Here is a 23,916-nt window from a genome sequence, read left to right as displayed (position 1 = left end):
CCGTGGTGGGGTGCATGTGCCCGTGGTCTCGGTTTAACGTTCCAAGGCCTGTTCCAAATAAACAGCAACTGAAGAGCATTTTGTGCTCTGGCATTTGGCAGCTCAAAGCTGCTGGCTTGACGACTTCCCAAGGCTACTCCTCTCGCTCCATTCTTTTTCTTCCCTGCTTGTTTATACAGTAGATCTGTTTCCAGAGCAGCACAAGATGGAGCAAGCCCATGAACCTGGGATGAGGCATGGTGGGGTAGAGAGGACTAGGTGAGGAAGAAAGAATGCACGAAGGTGGATGTGCTCCATAAAGTGTCAGCTGAAGGAAAGTTTCAGGGTTTTTTTAAAGTAGTCCTAAATAAATGAGAACACATTCAACATTTTTTTTTCCCTTCCTGCCCTCCAAATAACAATTTAGGGAAACTGGGGCTTAATGTGAAGTATGTTGATTCTGAGATGAGGCAAGGCGGGGAGCTAGCTTCTTGGTTTGGGAAGGAGGAGCTGGGCATCGGAGCAATGAGGCTTGTGGATAGGCTCCCATGTCACAGCCAGCCTTTGTCAGAGACCCTGGTCAACCACTTGTATAGTGAAACTAGGAAATGTATTTTGCAGGTTGTCATGCTGGATGCTCATTATTGAACAAAAATAAATTCCTTTTATTTCTGTAATGCTGCAATTGCATTCAGAAGCCGAGGAATTATTCAGATGAGATTGCTAGAGAGGTTAATGCCTACCTGAAAGCCATGAAGAACAATAAAATACTAGAAACTTGTATTAAGAAATGGAAATCTTGATTTTTCGAACATAAGAGTTTTTGTATGCTTAAGTACAGGTAGTTTACACGATAGAGCTGTTTCTCAGAATGTTTCCTTTCTCTTTAGTCTGTAACAGGTACAACTTTAGCTGCCGTTATTATTTGTGAAGGCTTTCTGAAATAACTTGGACAGAAAGTTTGCTTTTAGTAGGGGTTTCATTTCCTGTCCCTATTGCTGTCTGAAGGAGTGAACCATACTCACTCTCTCCTGCATGCAATAAATAGTCCTCATTCTTTTGTCTTTAAATTTCTCATTGACTCAACTATATTGGCATAAGGGGAATACGCTATTTTGATGCTTACTTTCTGTTAAGCTCCTGTTTTGTCCTGTTTATCCACCAGTTTAAAGCATTTGAATGACAAGTCCAATTTTGCTTTAATTAAATAGCACATGTGAGAAAGGAACGGTATTGAAAATGTTTTTTCTCCCATGGGAGTAGGTAGATATGCTGCAAACTTGCTCTGAAAGGTTATTAAACTGTAATTGAGAGCAGTGATGATGTGCTCAGGCAGAAAAATGGTCTGATAGGAGCTATCAAAAACTGCATTTCTCTGAAGTAACGTATCTTTAAATAGAGAATTTAATACAGTATTTACTTTAGGACTCAGAAAAAAATATTGCCCTCTGAATTCAAAACATAAATTTCAAAAGAACACATTCAAAGGGAAAAAAATATCCATCTACCATGGAGTCAAATTTTAGTCCCGTTAAAAGGCAGTCTCGAAAAATGCATGACGTCGGAGCAGAGCTGAGGCTTCCCCCGTCTTCCCGTGCTTTACTGCCTGTGTAGTCCCCAGTCCATGGCTGTCCCTGCGCGGAGCTGCTGAAGTTGATGTGAGATCCCTGGTGTTGAGCAGGAATGCTTCCGAGCTTTGCTCACTTCCTGCAGCAGGGAATACTGCCCGAGGCCTAATTTGGAAGTCAATAAAATGACATTCCTGGAAGAAAGTGTAGATTCCAGAATGTCTCTGGAATTTTTTTATTTCAGCACATCTATGTGAGAGGGGGTTAAATGTGAAGTGTTAGTAAATGAACTGAAGGAAGGTGAAGGGTCTTTCCATAAGGCATTAAGTGACCCCCTCAAGAGGCTCGGTCGCACCAGGACCCGGGAGTGGGCTGCCGGCGGGGGAGGGGGCATTGTTGTCTGAATAATTTCGGAATTTTTATAGGAAGTGATCCCTAAATGTCAGCTCACTGTAATGTCAGCTGCAGTTGTAGACATGGTCCGTCAGGTAATTTTTCCTTCCCATGTGCTGTTGTTCTTTCAATGCTGAATAAGTGTCTAAATTGTCAATAATGGTTATAGACTTTTGACATCAGTTGTTCAGGGTAATTGGTGTAAAGGACTCAGCTTTTTCAAAACCTTTTAAGGTGCCTTTATGTAGGCTTTTAAATTACGGCACTCTGACCCCTTAGTACACTTAATCCATTTCTTCAATATTTCTGGAGAAATCCCTTAAGCCATTTCTTGAGCTGTTCTGTAATTTTCTGTAAACCCAAGTAATTTTTTGACAGGCTCCTGGTATGTATGGGATGACATAAAAAGGTGATTTTTATATTATCTTTCTGGCAATAACATCTGGCAACTAGCAGTAGGCTCAAGTTTATGTTGTAAATGGTCACCTTTTGTTTGTATATGACGTTTGTTCTGAGACAGTAAAAATGCATCTATTTGCCTTGGAGACGCATAATTTGGAAAGCTGCAGTAAATATCTTCACATCTCCCCCGTCTCTCTTTAATTTAGAAGTGGGGAAAAAGTCTGTTCCGACTTGCAGATTATTTTATTACCAATTTGAAAAGTTCCTGAAAGTTGTTTTTATGTTTATGCCAGTCTCCACCTGATGTGACAAAGTGATAATTTATGTACTGTTTAGAGACCAGTCATGTCTATTCTTGTCACACGCATTGTGTGTGTTCCGCTTCTCAATGACATTGTTTAAATGCACCAGGGAAATAATTATTTTTGTCATAACAAGGAATAACTTGGATTGGAAGGGACTTCAGTAAGTAATTTTTCTGGGTTTTGAGTTTTTGTTTCCTGGGGGTAACTTAGCTTATTGGAGTAGGCAAGAGTTGAAGTAAATTGGGAGGAGGGGGGCTCTGTTTGTTCATTTTCTCCTTTCATGCCATTAGTGTTGTAAGTTTTCCAGATCTCCTGTTATTTGTGGAGTTTTTGAGAGTAATTTTGTGTAAGGTTTCTGATTTGCATTGAATAAATTATGACTTTCTAGAAAACTTTATAATCAACTTGTGTTTTGGAGGAAAAGTTGTCTTTGCAGCTTGATGCAATTCCTTTGGTGTGTCAAGCAACTTAAACTTCAGTATTCAATGCACTCTTGCAGCAAATTCTCACAGGCTGCCATGTAATACGGTGTCTGCTTCGTTATGTTCTTCCTTTGCATTAAGTATGTTTTGAAAATGTGCAGGAAAGTTTCTATAGTAGATGGTGAAGTTTTTATTCCCATACAAAAGTAGCTGCTAGTGACTAGTTGCGGCTTTTGATACGCATGTAAAAGTTAGTTGGTAACTTCTAGTATGGCTGCTGTTGAGCTGTGCTCTGGTCTGTACCTAGCAGTCATATGATCCAGCCATGTTTGCCAACAGAATTAGGATAAAAATTAAGCCTTGGTATAGTCTCCCAGGCCACTTAATTTTGAGCTTCAGAATACTTGTAATATTTGCAGTACTGGTTCATCTGCTAACAAACAAATGCTTTCAATGAATGGATGAAAAAATAAGCCTATTCAGCTTGCACCAAAAGAGCAAAAACACCTTGGTAGGTGGTTCCTTGGTAGGCGATGCCTGTGCATAGTCTGTAATCTGTACATAGTGCCTATGTAAGTTTGCATTTTAATGTCAATATATTGTGATCTTTAAAGTTTTCTTTTCCAGTTCTCATTTTCTTGTGGTTCAAAAACATCTGTTCACTGCTTTGGGACAGGAATCTGTGTTTTCCAGTTTATAATATACTGGAGGCAGGAAAGATGGTCTTGATTTTTACTTGTTATGCACAAGGAAATGAAATAAGTAGCTTATAAATGATGCTATCTATAGGCGATAACTGATGTATACATTTTACTGATGCCATCCCTTGTTACCCCTCTATTTTCCCCCTTTCTAGATGTGTGGTCAGCGGGCTGTGTATTGGCTGAACTGTTACTAGGACAACCAATTTTTCCAGGTGACAGTGGTGTGGATCAGTTGGTGGAAATAATCAAGGTATGGAATTCTAAATGCTTCTTTGATCCCCTGCATCTCTCCTTGGTAATGAAATGGATATGAATGGATATGAAAATGTGCATTGTTACAAGCTCAGCAAAGCAGCTGTTCAGGCACCTTCGTAGAGCTTGTTGTGTGTAAACGGTGATAGAAACCACTTCTCAGGCATTCTGAGAACCCAGTGGTCTTTATTTGCGTGTAATAATGTGTAATGATATACCATGTTTTAATTGTATAGTGATTTATTCTCTTAAAGGGTTGCAATTTCAATGCGCTTGGAAGTAGCGCTTACATATTGAGCCAATATTTATTAATGAGCCTGATTCTCATTCTTTAAGAATCTCTTTTTTCCTTTGTTGCATGCAATTACTACTTGGCTTTGAAAACAGTTATTAAATTTTTTTGTGCCAGATATATCACACATGTAGCTTTCCCTCCTTTCCCCACCTCTAGCTGTGTGAGATGAAGGGTGGAAAATGGCAGTCCTATTTTGCAGATGGAGAATTGAGATCTAAAAATGTTGGGCAAAAAGTTTTTTCTACCTAAAATATTCTGCTGTTAAAGTGAGAAAGGCCTAATATTTCAAAATACATAACATTTAGGTAGCACTTATGTTGCAACTCATCTTGATTGATTCCATTTGGTAAGCTATGAATATTCAGTGACTCTCAGAGACACGGAAGAGTAACTTGTAACTTAAAAACTGGCTTCTGGCTTCCCAGCATCTCTTCAGTTTAGCTGCTGTGCTGTAGAATGGTCTTTTCCCTAGTCTTCGCCTCCCTGTTCAGCTTCTGCAATGAAGGAGGTGGTAAATTCGCCTATATTGTACATTAAGTGAGAGGCAAGGGGCCTGTGCTAACAGAACTTGAACCAGGTGCTTATCTGCTACTGTGGCGCCCGTGTGTGTGGAAGAAAGCTCCCTCAAAAGCAGGAGTGTATGAGCAGAGCAACAGAAACTCCCGGTGATGTCTGTTGTCGCCTGCAAGGGCTGTGAAACTTGTCTTGCCAGCCTCTGTCTCCACACCGGCCGGGAGTCATTTGCCTCCTCCCGCATGGAGATCGCCTGCCGGTGGCACATGGTGGTTGTGGGGCTGCTCAGTGTCTGGGAAGGGTAAGCTTGGGATGGGAGCTAGGCCCAGCCTTGCTAGTCTTGTGCCAGGTCTCCTGCAGCCTTCGGCCATTCAAGCCTAGCTTGTATGGGTGGAAGGACTGGCTGTCCTGCTGGAAGGCCTCCAGCCAACTTCTTTTGTTCGGAGGCTCCACGTCTTGCCACCTGCGTTTGCCCTGCCTTCCTTGGGTTCCTCCTGGGGCCTTTGGCCTGCTTCTTTCAAGCTCGGCAACTTCAAGTGGGGTTGGTTTGCGTTAGGAAACACTGGTGAAGTAGTGAGAAGAGTAGTAACTGCCAGGAGCAGGGCTGGTCATCGCATAGGCCATTAGTTTTTTCCTTTTGAAAAGCATCTTGGAATGATGCAGTGCTTTCCATTGCGCCCTTTCTGTGGGGTGGGAAATGGTCCCTGGAAACACTTGTGGGTGCTTGATTCTGCAAGCATTCTTGCAGTGAACCGTGGTGTTTGCCCTCGGAAGTTCTCAAAAACTCCTGTTCTGCCTCTTGAAAGGGGGAGCTCACAGATGTCGTCTCCTTGGTTTTTTTCGGGAGCTGTTATGAGCAGTTGCCCTGTTTTGCTGGTGAAGAGAGAAGTGATTAATGTCTGCAATCCTGAGAAACTGTATTTAAAGAGTTTGGGTAAATATGGTTATTTATAGCACAATGATAATCTTGTAAGCCCTTTCATAGTTCACGTAGAAATCTGAGGCCATAGCCACCTCATCAGCAAATTCATAGCCTTTTTCCTTACCGCTGGTTTGACTCTGACAGCATGGAGTTACAAAAACTAGAAAATAGGTATGTAACTGCTGAGGAGTCTTTAAATGCCACTACAATGAATGTGTGATAATTTTGGACTGACTTATCACCCAATAGCTGGTGTTGCAAAACTAGTGCTTTGTCTCATGACAGCCAAAAGAGTTTCCAGCGTAAAGGCTTAAACTTCCATGAACTGTAGCTGAGGTCATGGTATTCACTGCACTGGAAACAAGTTTCTGAATCATTTCTTCTAACTGTACAAAGGAGGACTGTGATCATCAAAACCTGTGTTGTTCCTGGCTTTTCATCTTCATTTGTTATGTAGCCCATGCATGGAAATGAAGCAGGCAGCTTAAATGTAGAAACAACTCCCATCATTTAGTAATCCATCTCTCTTTGATTGGAAAGCTACTGTAATGAGATAGTATATTTCAGGAAAGTCTGAAAAAGCAAATGTTGTAAACATTGAAGTAATAATCACTAGCCAGGATGGCTGATGAATCCTTAAAGGGAGTATGATGGAAAATGCAAGCGTGAATGGGCAGATATGTAAATATTTTCCTACCTTTGTGCTAACTGCTGAGATGGCGTAGGTTCTTGGGCCACCATTGGAAGAAAAAATGGAAGGTAAACAGTATGGGTGAGTTGTTTTTAAATGCAACTGCCTATCAAATCTTGTGTTTTGAAACTTTGATTTGGCTCTACATAAAAGCACTGACAGAGGCCTATGGTGAGAATGCAGAGAGTTTATGAGAGTAGCACGTGCAAGATGGCTAAAAGCCATAAGAAGGCGTTGTAAGGAGGTGTGTGACCTGGGTGATGAGATGCTTTCCTTTTAATGTCACACTTGCAGCTAATTGCCAAACTGGGAATCGTTGGGAGATAGTAGGTTTACCCCAAACGTCTGTTCATTTTTCTTCTTACCTTTGAAGATGAGGAAAAGTAGAAACTGAGATCTTAAATTTTCCATTATGCCTACTGTCAACAGTGACCTGTCCTTTCTATTATATATCCTTCAAAAGTGAGCTATAATCAAGGAATAATTGAGCATATTTGAGGTTTCTTTTTTTTTTTTCAAATGTATACAGACATCATGAAACATTCTCTCCCTACATCCAGCACGATGTTTAAATTTCACTCATATTTGAAAGGCTAGTATTAAAATGGCAAACTCCTGAGGAAGCCTGGTCTCTGCAACCTCAATACAGTTGAAGGCTCAGCTGTTCTGCAGCATAAAAATTACCAGAAACATAAGTCTTCAGTACCACATGTTATAAAACAGTAGGTTATTTAAGTTCCCATTTAGAAAGGGGTTCATTTAAAAATTCATTGACAGATGGTCTCCACCTCTTCCATTTGCTGCTGTAGGATATTACTATTTAAAGCTTTTTTATTGTAGCACAAACTTATGTTGATGTTAGATGGCAGTAGGAGAAATAGAGCTATGTAATCAGCCAAATAGCAGCAAAATTTGTGGGAGCTGCAGATTCTGACCTGCAACCTGCTGCTATAAAGTGACTGTCTAGGAGTCGTGCTTTTTAGGTAGCTTTCTCAGAACTATATATCTGAAATATAGGAACAGGGGAAATCGACTATTTTAAACTCCCCAAAAGTGATATATTCAAATGTATTTACTAGTTTGGCAATGAATCTGACCTCTCATCCTTTTAAACGCACTTGGTTATGCTGCAGGAAAGGTCAACTTGTAAACTCCTGCTGGTTCCTATTAATTCAAGATGACTTAAGTCACGGTCTTGCAGGCAAGATTTGTTCAGTTACACGCTCAGCTTTGATTATTCAGAGTTCAGTTCACAACACAACAGCTGGGTCCACATCTGGGTATGAAGTTTTCGTATTAGGCTGGAGGGTGACGCCTCGAAATGCCTCCCTGCTAAATGTCGCCGTCCCTTGCCGTGTAGACCACGAGGACATCCCCTAGGAAGTTGCATTGGTACAGAACAGCCTTTCCATGACACGTCGGTCCAGAGCAGCTGCTGCTTTCGGGGCACTGGGTGCTGAGCACCCTCAGCCCATGGCTGCGTGAGGAACAAGTTAGTCTTCTGCCAGGCTTTGATTCGCTTTCAGCACCATTGGTGCACTTGGTTTCATGCCGTCTTATTAGGTCATCTTCAACCAGTTGTACCTGGAGTTTCTCAGGGCCTTACACCATCACAGAAATCATATGCTGTGCTTTTTCAAAGTCTCATCTAGAGTTGGGACTTTTTATTTCTAGTTCTTACTAGCTATCAAAAAGATGAGGTGCTTAGGTGTCCTACTTTCTACTTTCCTGTTGCAAAATGAGACTCTCTGAAAAACAATGGTTTTGTTTCTAAGCTAATGTTTACCTTCTGAAAGCCTCTGTTCACTATCTTCCCCCTGATCCCTTGAAAACGGAGGGGAAAAGATTGTTATAAGGATGAAACACAATTATCTGAGCAACCCTGGCACATGGCACATGCCATGTGCCTTCCATCATCTTTACCAGAAGTATTTTTTCTGTCTGTTACAATCTAGATTATGAGATGTGCTACCTTGCAAAGCTAGGAGATGGAGGAGGTTTTTTGGTCTTACTGAACATTATGGTTATTCTTTGTACCAAAAAAACCCCAACTTCCTATACTTCTCTGGGTTAGGAATGAGGCAGGGGGGAAGGTGTTAAAACATGAGCTCTGTAGTATCAGGAATCCTATCCATATGTAACTTTTTGGTCTCTGACAGTTTTACTGAGCCGAATGCTAAGTATAGACTACAATTATAATATATGGCTCAGACTCAAATGTCAAGGTACTATTTTGGGCTCAGTTTCTGAAATAAAATAAATTCAGTCAGAGTAGTTAATGGGGAGAGAGGAGCTGTCTCTTTTGGAGAAGCAGCAGGAGGAGGGAATGTTTGTCCTTACTGGAGACCGTCCTGCCCGGAGCGGCCGTGCTGCTTTGAGACTGGCTTCTGAATGCCTGCCCGGGCCAGCGAGGACGTCCTTCCCCTTTGCTCCCAAAAGGACCATTCTGGCAGGGCTTTTTTTGCTGTGCCCCCCATCCCATATCACAACTTGGCTCTTCCTCTGCCTAATGCAGCTGGCCATTTCCAGCGGTGGCTGACAGGTGGTACCAGAAGCTGAAGAACGGTTATAGTCCTGTCAGCAGTCACAGGGGGTTTCTCCTTGCTAGTGTATAGCTCCCTTTGCATTTGCAGATGGGAGACGTCTCTATATTTAGTTGGCTGTCATTTTGACGAGAGTGTGTTTTTGAAAGAAAGCATATCTAAAAAGTACAGATTTTTTTCTTTCCCTCCCTCCCTCCTTCCCTCCCTCTCTCCCTCCCTCCTTCCCTTTATAAATTGCACTTTTTACTGCTGCTTTGGATTTTTCAAACAGAAATAGCAGTAAAATATGTGATCTTTCTTAAAAGGGATTATTTGTCCTTTTTTTTTTTTTTTTTTTTGGGACAGTATGATAGTTGTTTACCCGCACGGTTCTCAAATGAATTTATTCTTAATATACACATAAGTCAATGAAGTACAACGTAAAAATCATGCAGCAAACAGTGTTTCTGGATTTATTACCCATTGGCTGCTACAGTGTTACGACCTCTTCCACCTGTGTGCAAGACTCTCACAATTTCATAGATTGCCACCTTACCCCATACTTTTTCCCAGATCTTGATTTAAATTTGTCAGTTTCGCTGAAATTCCCATCTCATTTTAATATCTGCAATTCCTGGATTCTTTAAAGTTCCTTCTTCCTATGTCCTTCTCTTTCCTCTTCATTTGTGTCCCAATCTGCTTGCGTTCAGCATGATTCGAAAGCACCCAGAGTGCAGTAACATAAGCTTTTCATGCTAGAGAGAACAACATAATCACGCTCGAGTCGATAATGTAGGTCAGTTTTCAATTTGTGCTGTTATTATGCGTGTCAGTGCACATACGACGGAAGGGTCAAGCTTTCCTTTCTTCTAGCAAACACGATCCCTCTCCTATACCTTCCTTCCTATGCCTTCATGATACCTTAAGTGCTGTTGCCTGCTTCTGGCAACTCAGCTTTTTAGCAGGCAAGTGTTTTTTTTAAAGCAATATTTATGATGTTTGGTTGGTATGGTTTATGGAGTTTAGTTTCTTTGGCATGTGTGGTGCCACCTTTTAGGAAGGCTGCAAAGCGTCTTTTTGCCTGATTATACTGATTCTTCAGGCAAGCCTTAGGTCTTTGTGATGTTAACAAAATTGCCCTGTATGGAAAATTCAGAAAGCTCCTTTCTTCACATGTGTAAGGCTTTGCCCCTGAAATGGGCCTGGCTACGTGCAAGGTCATTTTTCACATCTGAAGTTTTTCCCGTTTGAAAAGATTGATACCTGTGAGAAACACTAGTGCCTTCCATTCCATTCCCACCTCTTCCCAGAAGTCTTTCAAATTTAGTGCCTCTCAGAACGTCACGTAACTGGAGAGCACTGCAAAAATCAAGGAAAACACTAATTCAGGGTTACCAAGAAAAGTGGGATTTTGGATAGATAATCTTATGCTATAATATTTCTACTCCCTCCACTATTATTTTAAATACCAAAAGCAGGAATGTTTGTTCTTTAGAGGGTTAGATCGGTGTCCTGTTTGGGGCTGTCTGAGAACAGGGAAGATGGACTATACATCTGGTAGCTGGGAGACAGTGCTGAAATCTGTGCAACTTATTAGAATACACCTTTTTGGTTTCATTTAATGAAAGGAAAAGACAAAGGAGAAAAAAAACCCAAAACATTAAAAAAAAAAAAAAAAAAAAAAAAAGAACTTGGAAGTATGACTCTCATTTCCTAGAAGAGCTCATCTGAGCATAAAATGTTCCCGTTCCCCAGTCTTGCTGCTGCTGGCAGCGCGTTTTTGCCTTTCTTGTCACCCTGGGGCACAGCAGCAGCCAAGCAAAGGCCCTTTCAGGTGAATGAGTCGAGGTTCGTGCCTGAGCTTTGCCTCCATATCCTCATCCCCGGCGCTCCAGGTTCAACACGGGATCTGCTCCCTGCCATCCTGCGGAGCTTCAGTGTGTTTTGGGAACCATGGGTTGTCTGTGGGTCCTCCCATGTAACCCTGCTCACCTTTCTGAGCTGAATTTTCTCTGAGGCTTCTCAGTAGCCTTTAACTAAAGGTACTCTCCCTGTGTTTGGAGCAGCTGGGGGAAATGAGCCAGTTTCCTGAATTCCGGCTCTATGAGAAACACAATCCTTGCTCCTTCTTAGGAAAGTTACTGAAGAAAACTTTCCTTCTGAACTTCCAAACTTTGGAGGGGAGGAGGGGAAAGAAGATGTGCTTCCTTTTAAACAGCAACTGTTCATACCAAGGAAATTTTAGAACATAACGAGAAATGGTGATACAGCAACGCAACTTGCTTGTAATTTTTTCAAGACGTGAATTGAATCCGAAAAACATCTGAGGTTTTAAAAATGGCTTTAGCCCCGAAGTGGGCTGAAAATCATTTGCGGCTGTGTGTTTTAGAAGTGGGAGGCTCAGAAAACACTGCCGGCTCCCTGCTTGGTGCTCACTACTTGGAGCCGCTGCCAAGCATGGCAGCCGGAGCAGCTTGCCGGAAAACCAGCCCGGAGAGGGCACATTTGTAGTCTGCTTCCCTCTCCTCCCCTGCTAAAAAGAATAGTGAAATGTAGGGTAGCCCATGAAACACCCCATTTTCTACTAGCTGACAAATGTCGTGTTTTTAGGCCCAGGGAAAGATCTCTGAGTTTTAACTGTGACCCTTAGTTTTTAGAGTGGCTGGGATTAAAATCCCGAGCAGTGCTCAGAAGGTAGGACTTACGTGATCATTCCTTCTGTATAACTCATCAGAGGATAACTCTGTTATCCAAGATACACTTGTCTGAGAGACTGGGAGTTTATTTCCTCATTTGCCCTTTTTGTTCCCCCTGCTGCATATTTAAAAGGTTCCTAGGTTGCTAGTTTGCATGCGTGTGTATTCTGCAGTTCCTGTTTTAAATCACAGAACGAGACTCATGTTTTAAATCACAGAATGAGATAGCAAGTTTCTTTCGTAATATCTGGCAGTAACTTTTTAGTTGCATGCATTTGCTGGACGGTGGCACTTGGCAAATGAAAATGTTCACCAGTACCAGAATATATAGCAAAATACTTCTTTGTTGAATCATAAGGTAGAGTGCTAGCGAAATGTTTCGTGTTGCTTTCTGATTGTGACAGTGCAGTCTGGATTATGAGTTAACAACACCCTCTATAGCTAGAGGTCTGATGCAATGCAAGACTGACAAGACTATGGCCTTGCTATGTGCAAGATGAATGTGAGCTTGGGTTAGAGGAACCCCTTCCCTCTGCTCTGGTCTTCTCCGTAGAACAAAAGAATACCAAGCAGCTGAATGCAACCTGCTAACACTGGGCTTTTTTTTTAAATTTCTTTGAAGTTCTTAATTTGTAGCATGATCAAATGGGGAGGCTAATGCTAACTGAACAGTAAGTCCTAATGCCATATTGTCCTGCTCATGCCCTGAAAGGATTTCCAGAATCCTCTCAAAACCTCTTCACCCCTCCAATGCGATGTACAACTGTGTTTTATCTCTGATACAGCTACTAGTTTATGTGCATAAATAATGTCATGCAGATTCTGAGAATGAGAAGTACAAATTTATAACAGTAAAATGCGGGTGTATGTTATAGATACTTTCAGGTTAGCTTTAGACTACTTTTTTTCTTGTGAATGTGTGTGAGAAGCATCCATTTCTAATAATCTCATCAGGGGGCTGTTGTTAATAGCTATTAAAATGCAGTCTGTGTCACAGGCCTGATCCTTTATCAGCCATATGCAGTGAGATACCAGCTCTGAAGGTGTTCAGCAGTACTGGCTTCCAACATTCTAATTAAAGTGAAATCTCATTCCTCTTGAAGTATTACTAACTTTGAGAGAGTCATGAATTTCATGACAAAGTCTAAGAGAATTAAAATTTTGACTCTTGGTTTGGAGCATGAACTGAATTGCAGCCTAGAGGCCAGTAAAGTTTTGTAAAATGTTCTGTTCTCATCCCTCTTAAATTAAGAGCTGTGCAGATTGACCTCAGTTAGATTGTTGCCATGTGTAATAGGTTGTACTGTGCTTATCATGTGAATCTGAAAACGTGAAGTACCTGTAAACATTTTTTTTTCTCCTAGGTTCTGGGGACGCCTACAAGGGAGCAAATTAGAGAAATGAATCCAAACTATACTGAATTCAAATTCCCTCAGATTAAGGCACATCCATGGACTAAGGTGAGTCTTTATGAATTGAGTAATAAAGACATGGGCTGAAAGTAAAAATTCATGGGTTAAGTTTGATTATTTAGTTTCTTGGTGGCTTTCAGTCTAACCTGGGTGCCTTTAACTAAGCTGTGGACCCAATAACTCTTGATGTAGGTAAGGAGGAAGATATAGAAGCAGTACACTGTTGGTCTACTTTCTGATGTTTTCTAGAGTTCTTTTTCCTTTTTTTTTAATTTTATTTTTGTAGTAAATTGCAATATACCTAAACCTTGTCATGATACAACTTTCAGTGTGCACAAAAATCACCTGCAATTTAGAGGGTGTTCCACTGATGTGTGCGACACTTGTATAATGCTATTACATAATGTAGCAGTAATGGTTGCCAGTCACTTTGCTAACTACTTCTCTCATGAATTATAATTATACTTGCAGTCTAATATGTTCGGGGCGGGGTGTCATTTTTCTTGGAGTTTCTTTTAAGACGGTTCTTGTCATCCACCTTTCAAAAGGAGACACTACTGCAGCAAATACTGACTTTATCATAACATGATCAAAGAAGAAACTGCCAGCGTTAAAATAAATATATTGCCACACAATTAAGCTGTCCTCTATCCTCCACGTGTGGAGGAATGAAGGATATTTGAGGGTAACAGCTGATCATTTAATCAGCCTCTTGGGAGTGCAATAAGTTAAATATTGAGTCTTAAGCAATTGAAGCACAGGTAGTTAATATGTTTGGTATGCTGCTTGGGAAACCATGACATAGTCACCATATATTCTTACCATATCTTAACAGCTTAGGTTTTCTTCTACCAGGAACAGAGTGTATGCATAGAAGTGTTGCATTCCTAATGCAGCATATGTCCTATTCAGACATCTGGGACCAATATCCTCTATGGTGGCAGAGAGCTCTACAGCCAGATGGCATAGCGGTAATTGTGGGTCTTTAGGATAACATCCCAAGGATGTGCTAAGTACCTGCCAGGCCGTGTCCTCGAGCCGCTACTTTTTGTGATAGATTCTCCAGTGAACTCTGTGCCTCTCTATTTTCCTTTGCTCTATTAATCCCTGGTTTCCGTATCTGGGTGGCTAGCTATGGCTTGGTTAAGTGATTTGCAATAGTCTGAGAGGTCAGTAAATCCCATAAAGCTGTTTAATATCTTACATTAACGGGAAAGAGGGGGAAATTAGGCCCAATCCCTGGCAGTTGGTCTCTTCTGTTTCAAATTTTATCATGGTAGAAGCTACAAGATAAAACCCAAAGCCTTATAGCAGTGAATTCTAGCGTTGCATCTGGATTCCGTCTGTGAAGGTGTCCTGCGTTCAGGGAGTTTAAATAAATATGCGATGGTATAGAGGGACTGAGATGGTCCATAATATACAAGTTAAACATCTCTACAATTCATCTTCCACACGAGGAGTCTTAAGAATTATCTATATGGACTTCGTGTCTCTGCTGTCCTCCTGGCAAATGTGGCTTCATGGAGAAACCGTGTGTTTCCTTTGTTTGTGTCCTTTATACCTAAGGGAGTGCTTTTGCTCCCCATTCCATAGATTACAAGTGAACCAAGTCAACCACAGGGAGTTGGGAGACATAACAATGATTTTTGAGAGCGGTATTGCAGCCTAGCTGCTTTTTCTGCATCTAGTCTGCAGCCAGTTCTTCCTCACACCGATTGTGTGCAGCATAGCATCTGGTCAAGGTTATTGCATTTGGGGTACATTATACTTATGAGATCTGTGCTTTTCTTACTGTTCAAATGCTAAATTAACAAATTGGATTATCCGGTAAGGTCTTGGTCATACTGCTCATTCTCCCATGGTATTCCTTCTAAAAATTCTTTTCTTTCAACATTTTGGTGTCCAGCGGTGAAAGATTTAAGTAAATGGCAGTGATATATAGAACTAGTCTTCCTCAACCAGCTGTACTGATAAAAAATCTAATGGCATAGACATAGGAATGCATTTCATCTTGGAGTTTCTGTATCTTAGGACTGAAAAGAATGATTAGAACCTGGGGCAGTTGTAGAGGCCCAGTGTAAGGAGTGGGCAAGGAAAGGCTCAAACTTTGAAAGTGCCAATGTTTTTCTTTGTAACAATGTATGCATCTAGAGTGCCAGGGTAGGTAGCACTGATAGTGGCAGGTAGTTGTCTGCAGGACTTGAACACTACAAGATTCAGGCCCCAAAGCACAATTTTTTGTTCATGTAAGCTAATAAATTGCTGGATATTACAGCAGTTAGAAGGCTTGGTTGTGGGTTTTTGTTTGGTTGGTTGGTTTTTTTTGGTGGACCAGAGGACCCAGCAGACAATTAGAAGGTAGTTTTTTTTTTGCATGAAAACCTTGCAGGCAGGCAATTCTCAACATGCTTGAGAAAGCATTGTTGCAAATATTAGTCACTACCTGCTGTCAGCTTTTGAACATGAGGACCTTCTCGGAAGCTGTAGTCCCTATGGGTTGCATCTGAGATGCTGGGTGTGGACTTCTGTTGGAAGTGTCTGTTTCTGGCCTGCACTCTCTGGGTATTTTGCAGAGGGACGCGTTGGTTGTTTCTTTCTGAATACCCCAGTAATATTGTGAACTGGTTGCTGTTGTCTGTGAGATGAATAGGAATGATTACTGTTGTGGTAGGCCTCTGGGGGTTTTTTTTCAGTTTTGGAGAAATTGCTTCAGATTGACCACGGTAACTCCATCCAGGTAGATAATTTCTCAGATTTCAGTTTGAGGTTTTGATTGGGTTTCTGAGTGCAAAGTTTGTTAAAAATTGTGGCCAGCCTTCACACATGTAGCTTGGAGTTTTCAAAACAAGTGCCTTGATGTCATCTGTAGACAGTATTGGTATTTAATATGATGAAGTACTGTGGCAAAAGATATCTCAAATTAACAAGGCACTTTTGCCTTAGATTAGGAGAGAATTCAAGATAACCCTAGAAGTATTTTTGTGCTGCAGCAAAAATGTGAGATTACACTGTGGACTGATCTTTTTCAATCCATTGGCAATTTGAGGGTAAAGTGCACTTGCACTGAACAGCCTCAATCCCTCAGCATAGTCTTGTGTTGTCAAAGCACATGTGTATGTTTCTACTGGTCATGTGCATAATTCAGTGCATCGCTCATTATTAAAAGAAAAGAAAACCTAAAATTTCTGGGAATATTTCTTCTTAACTGGACTTCCCCCTGCTCCCACTGCCTCTCCATTAGGAGATTTTTTTAAATTCTTCTTTGGCATTTCTCTTCATAGTAGAGGGCTGTTTAATCCAGTAACTGAGCTGTTTTTGACCAGATTTCATTTGGTCTTCACGGAATATAGACCAGTTTGTACTCACGGAGGTGCATCCCACTGCTTGTCTGCCTTGATCTGCAAATAGCACTAAGTTGAAAGGGCAGCAAGGTTTGGAAGGGATGGCAATATCTTTTATGGGCACAGCTCATACAATTGGAAAAAATGGACAGACCTTTGGACACGCAACTTCATCTTCCAACTTAGCTTGTGTCTGAAAGTCTGCCCTCTTTTTTCCGTCTGTATCAGCCAGTCAAATAAAAGCTGCTACCTTTTCTAAAGGATTTGCTGCTGTTTTTACAAGATTAGAGTTTTGCTCTATGTATTTCAGACACTTCAACTCCTTGAGCCTTCTTACTTGTTGAAAGCAAACAGTTCTTTGCTACTAATCTTTAAACTTGTTTCTCATCTTCCAAACAAGTTTCATCTGTATTTTATAATCACGAGAATAGAAAGCTAAAGAAAATCTGAGATTTAATGCAAGGGGTACTCGATAGGGTTGTTGAAGTCGTGCTTTGCGGGATTAGCTTTCTCCTAAACTATTGGCCCTTTTGGAGGAGAGTGGGGCAGTTAGCTGGGGAAAGTATAAATGTGTAAGGTTTGTTAACTTTGCATTGCTTATCATGGGCCCTTTACAGCAGACCGATATCCTGGCATTACTCAGATACTGCCTGCATATTTCAAACCCTTTGGGCTATGAAAACAAAGACCCAAGCACAATTATTTCCCAGACAGTCTGCACAGAAAGGTGTCAGTCACCCCATGACGTGCCAGTTCTCGCCCACTTCCCTCCTTCCGTCACCCTTTCTAGTGAAGCTTCTCATCTGAGTAATTTGCCAGTAAATGTAAGGTATTTACGTAGTTTAGGCCCCTTCTACATGGCTGAGATGACCATGTATTTTTAGACCCTATATTTTTTCAGCCCTTCCACTTTTTTTTGTCACAAGTGGGCACTATCATAAGCTGGCTTACCTGCTGAGCTGCAAGCATGGCCATGGTTCATGACAGCAGAACATCTCAACAGGTTGCATCAGCCAAGGCTGATCCAGTTGGTCATTAATGTCTCTGCCTTGTCTCCACTGTGCAAACAGGGAATCAATTTCTACTCCCAGAGTTGTGCAGCATGTGTCTTTTAGTGTCCCACTGCTTAGTGGCCCTCATACTTCTCCTGTCCTGGTGACACTGCCAAGGTTGTTGGCGCTTCCTCCCTCCATGGAGCTTTCACATCTGTCACATCACAGCAGAAGAGGGGAGGGTCCCTTCCAACTTCCTGAAGTGCTTTCTGTCTATCACATTTTTTTGCTGTTGGAAGGGCTTCATATCCCCAAGCTCAGTTACTGTAGCAGAGGGAAGCAGGGTTGAAGATGAAATTTCAGGCTCTAGCTCATATCCCTTCGGGAACTGCTCCAAAGTAATTGGCCCGTCCTGGTTACAGGTTGAGGGTTGTGGGGAACCACAGTCATGTATTACAAGTAGCTTTGGATTTTGTCTTTGAGTTTTTTTCAAGAAATAAAGTGGAGAATTTTTATAAAATATTTGGTAAATACTTCATCGAAATATCTCTTGTGTATGTATGTGTACGTTTTGTATACATTTTACCATACTGATGGCTGGACCTTGATTGTTTTATTTTTTCCAGTCATAGCAGCTAATCTTGTGTCCTCCTCACTCTGGGATTGGTACCTGGGGTCTGGTCTCTCTCATAGGCATTTTTTGCTCCCTCCAGACACACTTTCATGTCTTGTGTGCTACCTCTGTCCTCCTGGTTCTTGTCTGGGTTTTAGGCAGATGGTTTTGCTTGTAATGCCTCCAAGTGCCTGCTCATACTATAGATTTGAGGAAGAATACCAAACAATAAAATGGATAAATGGACAGCTCATTTTGTCACTTGTAATTATAGCTGATGACAAAAGAAAATTAACATTCTTTCAACAGAAATAAATATACTCACCTTAGAATTAAAGTTAAAAACAAAAACTCTTTTTTCTGAGACTGGGTCCTGACTTTTTATAGGAATGCCAAGGTACAGCAGAGACTGGAGAGATCTTTGGGTGCAGTTTCATAATTGGCTTAAATTAATCAGGAAGCAGGCCTGCCCTCCTGCTCCTGGCTGCGTGTTTCCTCCCCTGTGCGCTGATGTTTGCATTGTTGCAAAAATCTTCCTGTCCAGACCAACACCAGCATTCGGGGCCTGCATCAGCTTTCTTATCTGGCGTGGCCGCTCAGCAGTGAGTGCAAGTGCTTGGGCACGGGAACAGACGGAGCCGCGTGGCTGGGAGCAGGGTCGACTGAGCGCCCTGGCGCGGGGACCCGTGTAGCTTGTGGAGCCGCGCGCCCACGTCGCTCCTGGGAGCGCGATCGTCCTGTTTTTCAGTGGGTGTGTAATGGCTTTTCAAACAAAGAATGAAAACAGCTCTGCTGGAGACCGACTTCAACAACAACAGAAAAATTTGGCAAGTTCAAGTTTCCCAGCTCCTTTTCTAAGCCCAGTGATTTCTGGCAGAGTAAATCTCTTATCTCCGGCTAGCTCATGAGAACAGAACCCACGTTTTCCAGGTAATGAATTACCTGCCTCTGCTCAATTTGAATGCAGCAAAGAAAGTGCTGCTTACCAACAACTGCGCTAGCATTCCTGGAATATTGAGATAGGGCTTGCATCAATGCAGTTACAGAAATCATGCGATAACCTTGACATGTCTTCCGCAACGTGCCGTCTGTTTTGTCAGGGCATTGCAACACATCTGTCCAAGCTGTTGTTGAGAGTGGTTGTCCTGTCAAGGCTTAGGTAATTTACAGAGGTAGATATTGTAGATATGCCTGGGTGGGTACTCTCCGAGAAGAATTTGCTTAGTTCTGCTTAGCTTTGTTGCCTTCTTTCAGCGCTTCAGAGATGCAGGGCATGCACAGGGTAACAAATTTTAGCTCATTCTAGTTTCACCAAGTCCTCAATGGTAGTAGCTCAGTAACAAGTGTGTGGTCTCAACAAGACATAGCTTTGGAGACAGGTTTCTGGTTCTGTTCCCAGCTCAGTGTTGGCTCATTTGTGAGCCACTTAACCCTTCTGTCTTTATTTCATTTTCCCTGTCTGTGTAAATGCCACCTGCCAGGGATTTTTAGGACCGGCAAAGCATTTGCTATTTCTGTGATGCTTTTTAGAAAAACAGGAGGGAGGTAGATTTAATCAGAGAAGTAAGTTGGGAGAGGGGGGGGGTTATATAAAATTACTCCCAATAGCAGTAAGCTTTTTGTGCTTCAGAATAGCAAAGTACTTCAGAAAACCTGCTTTGAAGTTCTCAAACTCTCGAAACAAGGTTTATTCCAAGGGCAGAGCCTCTGCCTTAGCTTCACATTGCCTTGTGTTAGGTGAAGCTCAGTACTAGCATTGCTGTCTTGCATGTGTGTCTCTTCCTTTTCTTTTTTTTTTTTTTTTTTTTTTTTATGTATGTGTCTTGATTACCCTAAGACTTAGTATGTTAAACTTGTGCAATTGAAATATTGCTTCATGTCCTAAAGTGACCATAATTGTATTGTGTGATTGTATTTAAAAAAAAAAAAAAAAAAAGGAGAGAGAGAGATTTAAGGGTCATGTCCGCTGTCTGATAGCTTTGATCATCGGGAAGCAGGGCCAGCTTTTGATTGAAGGGAGGAGCTTTCTCCGTTACCTAATATTGAAATATTTCCAAAAAGAGTTGATCACCTTCCTTCCCAGTCTGGGGCATATGCCGTCAAAAATGTGCTTACAAACTAAAGAGAGATGTGCCCAGACTGTCAGCCTGAATCGGCGGTGTGGGTGGTTCTTGGCAAAATACGAGTCTCTGAGGCTGGTGAGGAAATTTTTAACTGCGGTGTCATAAACTTGATGTGTTAGCAACAGATGTCATTTTACGAAGCCCCTGCTCTCTTGCGGAGCGCAGCATCTGCAGGAGGCACGCGAGGCGCACCACAGCGGGGAGCGCGACATCGTGTCCTTTAACATGCGCCAGTGAGAAGAGCACCTTGGCGCAGTGCTGGGCAGCTTTGGCTGTGGTGCTCAATTAGGCCAAGGAGACGGAGCTCGGTGTTGAGCTTGAAAAGTCTGGTCTGAGAATGGCCACGGATGAAAGTCAGTCCAGGCATTTTTTGCTAAAACAGTGCCCGGCCCTTACCCGGCATGGTCTTGTTTGGGACCTGAATGCTGATGTGAGCACAACAAAAGAGGAGCAGGTTGGGCTTTCCATCCTTTATCTTACAATGCAGAAATATGTTCAAATTCAGAAAAGGCCAATAGTAACTATTGTAACTTAGGAAGATAAAAGGCAAATGCTCTGCTTGTGTACCAAGACTTCATCTGAATTTAGGTCGTTTGGAGATGGGAAGAGTGGCATAGCAGAGGTGTCTAAACTTGGCAATTATTCTGAAAACATATTGAAGATGGTGGTAGCTCCTGAATAATGAGGAGGGACTCGCATTAAAAAAGCCACACTGATAGCAGCATAGCTTAGAAAATGAGGAGAGAGGCAGCATCTCTGATATGCCTGAACACAGGAAGGACTTGCACCCTCGCTCAGCTTGGCAGTGGGATACAGATTCACTGGGATATGGGGGGAGGAGGAGGAGTTAATAATTAAAAAAAAAAAAAAAGTTATAGTTTTGGATGAGTCGGTATTTCCATTTTACGTGATCACTCAGAGATTTTTGACACTCATCCAAAAAACCTGCAGCCTGGGTCTCTGCCTGAAATCCCTTTGCTTTGCAGAAACAAGAGGTTTTGAGTTATTCAAGTGCAAATTTTCCTTGAAGAGTATTTGGTGTAAAGGCTTTTATTTTGCATTTGTTTATCTCCAAAACAGGTTCATTTTTTAAAATGAAAACTTGAACCTTCAGTCCCTCGTGCGGGCCAATAGCCCTTACAAAAAGGTCTTGTTTCATTTTAGAAAAATGAATTGCTGCGCAGGTGGGGTGGTACTTGATTGCTTTAAAAGTTCCTGTCAGTGTTTTATTTTTGTTTTTGTTTGTGGACTTGCTGTGCATTTTGCCCGGCCATATTTAGTCTGCATACTAAACGTTAGTCCGCCCAAACACTTTACTTTGTGCACTTAGCTTTTTTAATTTGCACCCCCCCCCTTTTTTTTTCTTTCCTTTTTATTTTCCTTTTTGCTTTCACCCAGGTGTATTTTAGACTGAGGTAGACTTCGCTCCGATGGGCCGGATTTTAGTCCGTGCACTACATTTTAGTCCGCAGACTAAAAAGAATCCGCGGATTATTGACTAAATAGCAATTCCCTCACTGAGAACTACACGGCGGACGGGAGCCTCGCCCGGACGGAGGGACAGAGAGGCCTTCGCAGCCCAGGGCAAGTCCTGCCGTCCGTCCTCACGCGCCAGCGGCAGGTCTGCTTCGCCGCGGGGCCAGCGGCAGCTCCTGGTGCTGCGGCCTCCTGTGTAGTTCTCGGTGGGCGAATTGGGCAGGATTTCTGGTGGGACTGTGTTGAAGTAGGAGAGCCAAAAGGCACAGGGTTTTCTCTTTCGTTTCTTTCTTTCTTTATTTTTTTTTTTTATTTTTTTTAGTGTGTTACTCAAAAGCGGGGCAGGGGGAGGGGAGGCAGATTGAGAGAAAGGAGGAAAAAAAAAGAAAAGTCAAGGGTGCGACGGTATGAGGGGGAAAAAACGCTGGAGAGCAATTAAGGCCATACCCGCACTCCTGAGGTGGTCTGTCCAGTTCCTGAAGCATCCTAAAGAGATCACGTCAGCCAGCACAATCCATTGGTGGGGAAGTCAATCCAGAATGGAGAATAATCCGCGGCGGCCTGAGGCACTCGTAGCTCACGCAAATTAAAAAAAAAAAAAAAAAACCCAATTTCAAAATATGGATTTTTATTTTCTTTTCAGCACAAATTATAAATTGTTAGGGATTTCATTTTTTTCCAGAAAAAAAAAAAGTTTACATTGTGTCTCTGGGAAAGGTTGACAAGTGGGATGCACCTATGGAGACAAACTGATTTGGCACCATTTATATCCATGACCAAGGACTGAAAATTCTTTATGATGGGGGATTTCACTTACCCTTTTAGTTCGAGTTAGAGTTTTGATTTCAATTTTTTTTATTATTTTTTTTAGTAAATGCACTGGCATTGGAACATAAATTTAATATAGAAATGTTTCTATACTATGCCTCACCATTGCACAATCAATTTTTTGGCATACACTGTGGTGAAGTTGGACTTGCTGCTATGGAGACTGATGTTTAAAGTTTCTAATTGTATAAACATTTTCTGTGTCCCCCACACCATGGATTTCTTATAATACTGGATATATTTTTCCTTGCTGGACTATTCTCTTTTGGATTGACTCCCCCTCTTTGGATTATTTCACTGCATTATCATCTTTAGGACTCGTCAGGAACAGGACATTTCACCTCAGGAGTACGGGTATGTACTTAAACGTTTTTTCAAACTATTAGGCCTAGCCTTGAGGAAAAAATAAAAAAAGGAGAGAGAAATGCCAGGAGTGGAAAGTCAGAGTTGAGATTGCATCCTTGAGGCAGCGGCCAGGTGAATGATTTAACACAAGGCGATAAAGATTAGCCAGGTTTAGATCTGTAACTCACTTCGTGTTTTAATCACCACTCATGCGGGGGGCGGGGGTGAAGATGTGTCAGGATTTTTGTTTTTGAATTTGTGGGAAGGTTTTTGGGGTGGTTTTTAGGGTTTTCCTGTTTGATTGTTTTTTTCTTTTTTAAAATCTGCATAGTGATTGAAATGTGAGCTGCCCTGAGCGGGGGGAAAAACCACCCCTAAGAGTAAAGCATTTTCATTTCACGCTTTAGTAAATCAAGCCTGTTCAATCACCAGTGAAGAAAAGGTATAAGGGAAACACCTCAGTAGCTTTACCTCAGAGTAAAAAGCAAGTGTTAGAGCTTCTGTGTTTTTACCCCAAACTGTGCTTTTGGTTGCGCTAGTTACCAAGAGGTAAAAATTTTGATATTTTTTATTATTCTTTGAGGTTTTTGTTCGTTTGTTTTCTAATTGGAGATAGTCCTTCATTTTGTTGCGGCCAGGCTGTGACCAGGGCCGTTAGTCCACACTTTGGAGGAGACAAGTCGCGGCAGCAAAGAGCGGCCTAGGCCACCTCTCCATGTGGAGGAACACTGGCACGGACCGGCGGCCCCACTTCTCAGCCAGCACGGTCACCTTCTGTGATAAACCTTTCCCTTGGTTTCGTTTTCCAACAAGCTGCCGTGAGAAGTGAGCGCTGCTCCTTCGGCCCTTCCCTTGTCAACTCCAGGAGTCCGGTGTTGGCTGCCACACAAGTTAGCGCAGGCTGCCTTAGAGGCAGCCGGGCACCAAGGGGAGAAAATGGCAGTTTCTAGACAAAGTAGCCTTGTTGTTTAATCTCTTTCATGAGAGCCTACGTGTCTTTTGGTTTAATAGCTACTTACACAGTGCCTGTGCTGGTGCCTGGTCTGCAATTAGTTAGTATGTCGTGCACTAATTTTGTTCCTTGGTGCTGTGTGGTTTGGGCTCACCTGCACTGGTGCCAGA

At 42.0% G+C, this 23,916-nt stretch overlaps 1 protein-coding gene across 2 annotated transcripts in view; it reads left to right on the top strand.

Annotated features, from left to right (window-relative positions):
• The window catches only part of GSK3B (glycogen synthase kinase 3 beta), a 122,440-nt gene that overhangs the window by 84,852 nt on the left and 13,672 nt on the right, over nt 1–23,916 (top strand). The window contains exons 7-9 of one of the 2 annotated variants that reach the window (XM_088535783.1): nt 3,926–4,023; nt 13,029–13,124; nt 22,765–22,803. In XM_088535783.1, coding sequence (XP_088391909.1) covers nt 3,926–4,023; nt 13,029–13,124; nt 22,765–22,803 — 233 coding nt within the window. The remainder of the gene's footprint in view (nt 1–3,925; nt 4,024–13,028; nt 13,125–22,764; nt 22,804–23,916) is intronic. The other variant, XM_088535784.1, reaches the window with a different exon arrangement.

The sequence above is a fragment of the Tinamus guttatus genome, unplaced genomic scaffold (assembly GCF_059628265.1).
Source record: "Tinamus guttatus ecotype Peru unplaced genomic scaffold, ASM5962826v1 Tinamus_guttatus_pri_ptg000646l, whole genome shotgun sequence".
Lineage (NCBI taxonomy): Eukaryota > Metazoa > Chordata > Aves > Tinamiformes > Tinamidae > Tinamus > Tinamus guttatus.
This window is presented reverse-complemented; position numbering and strand designations above follow the sequence as displayed.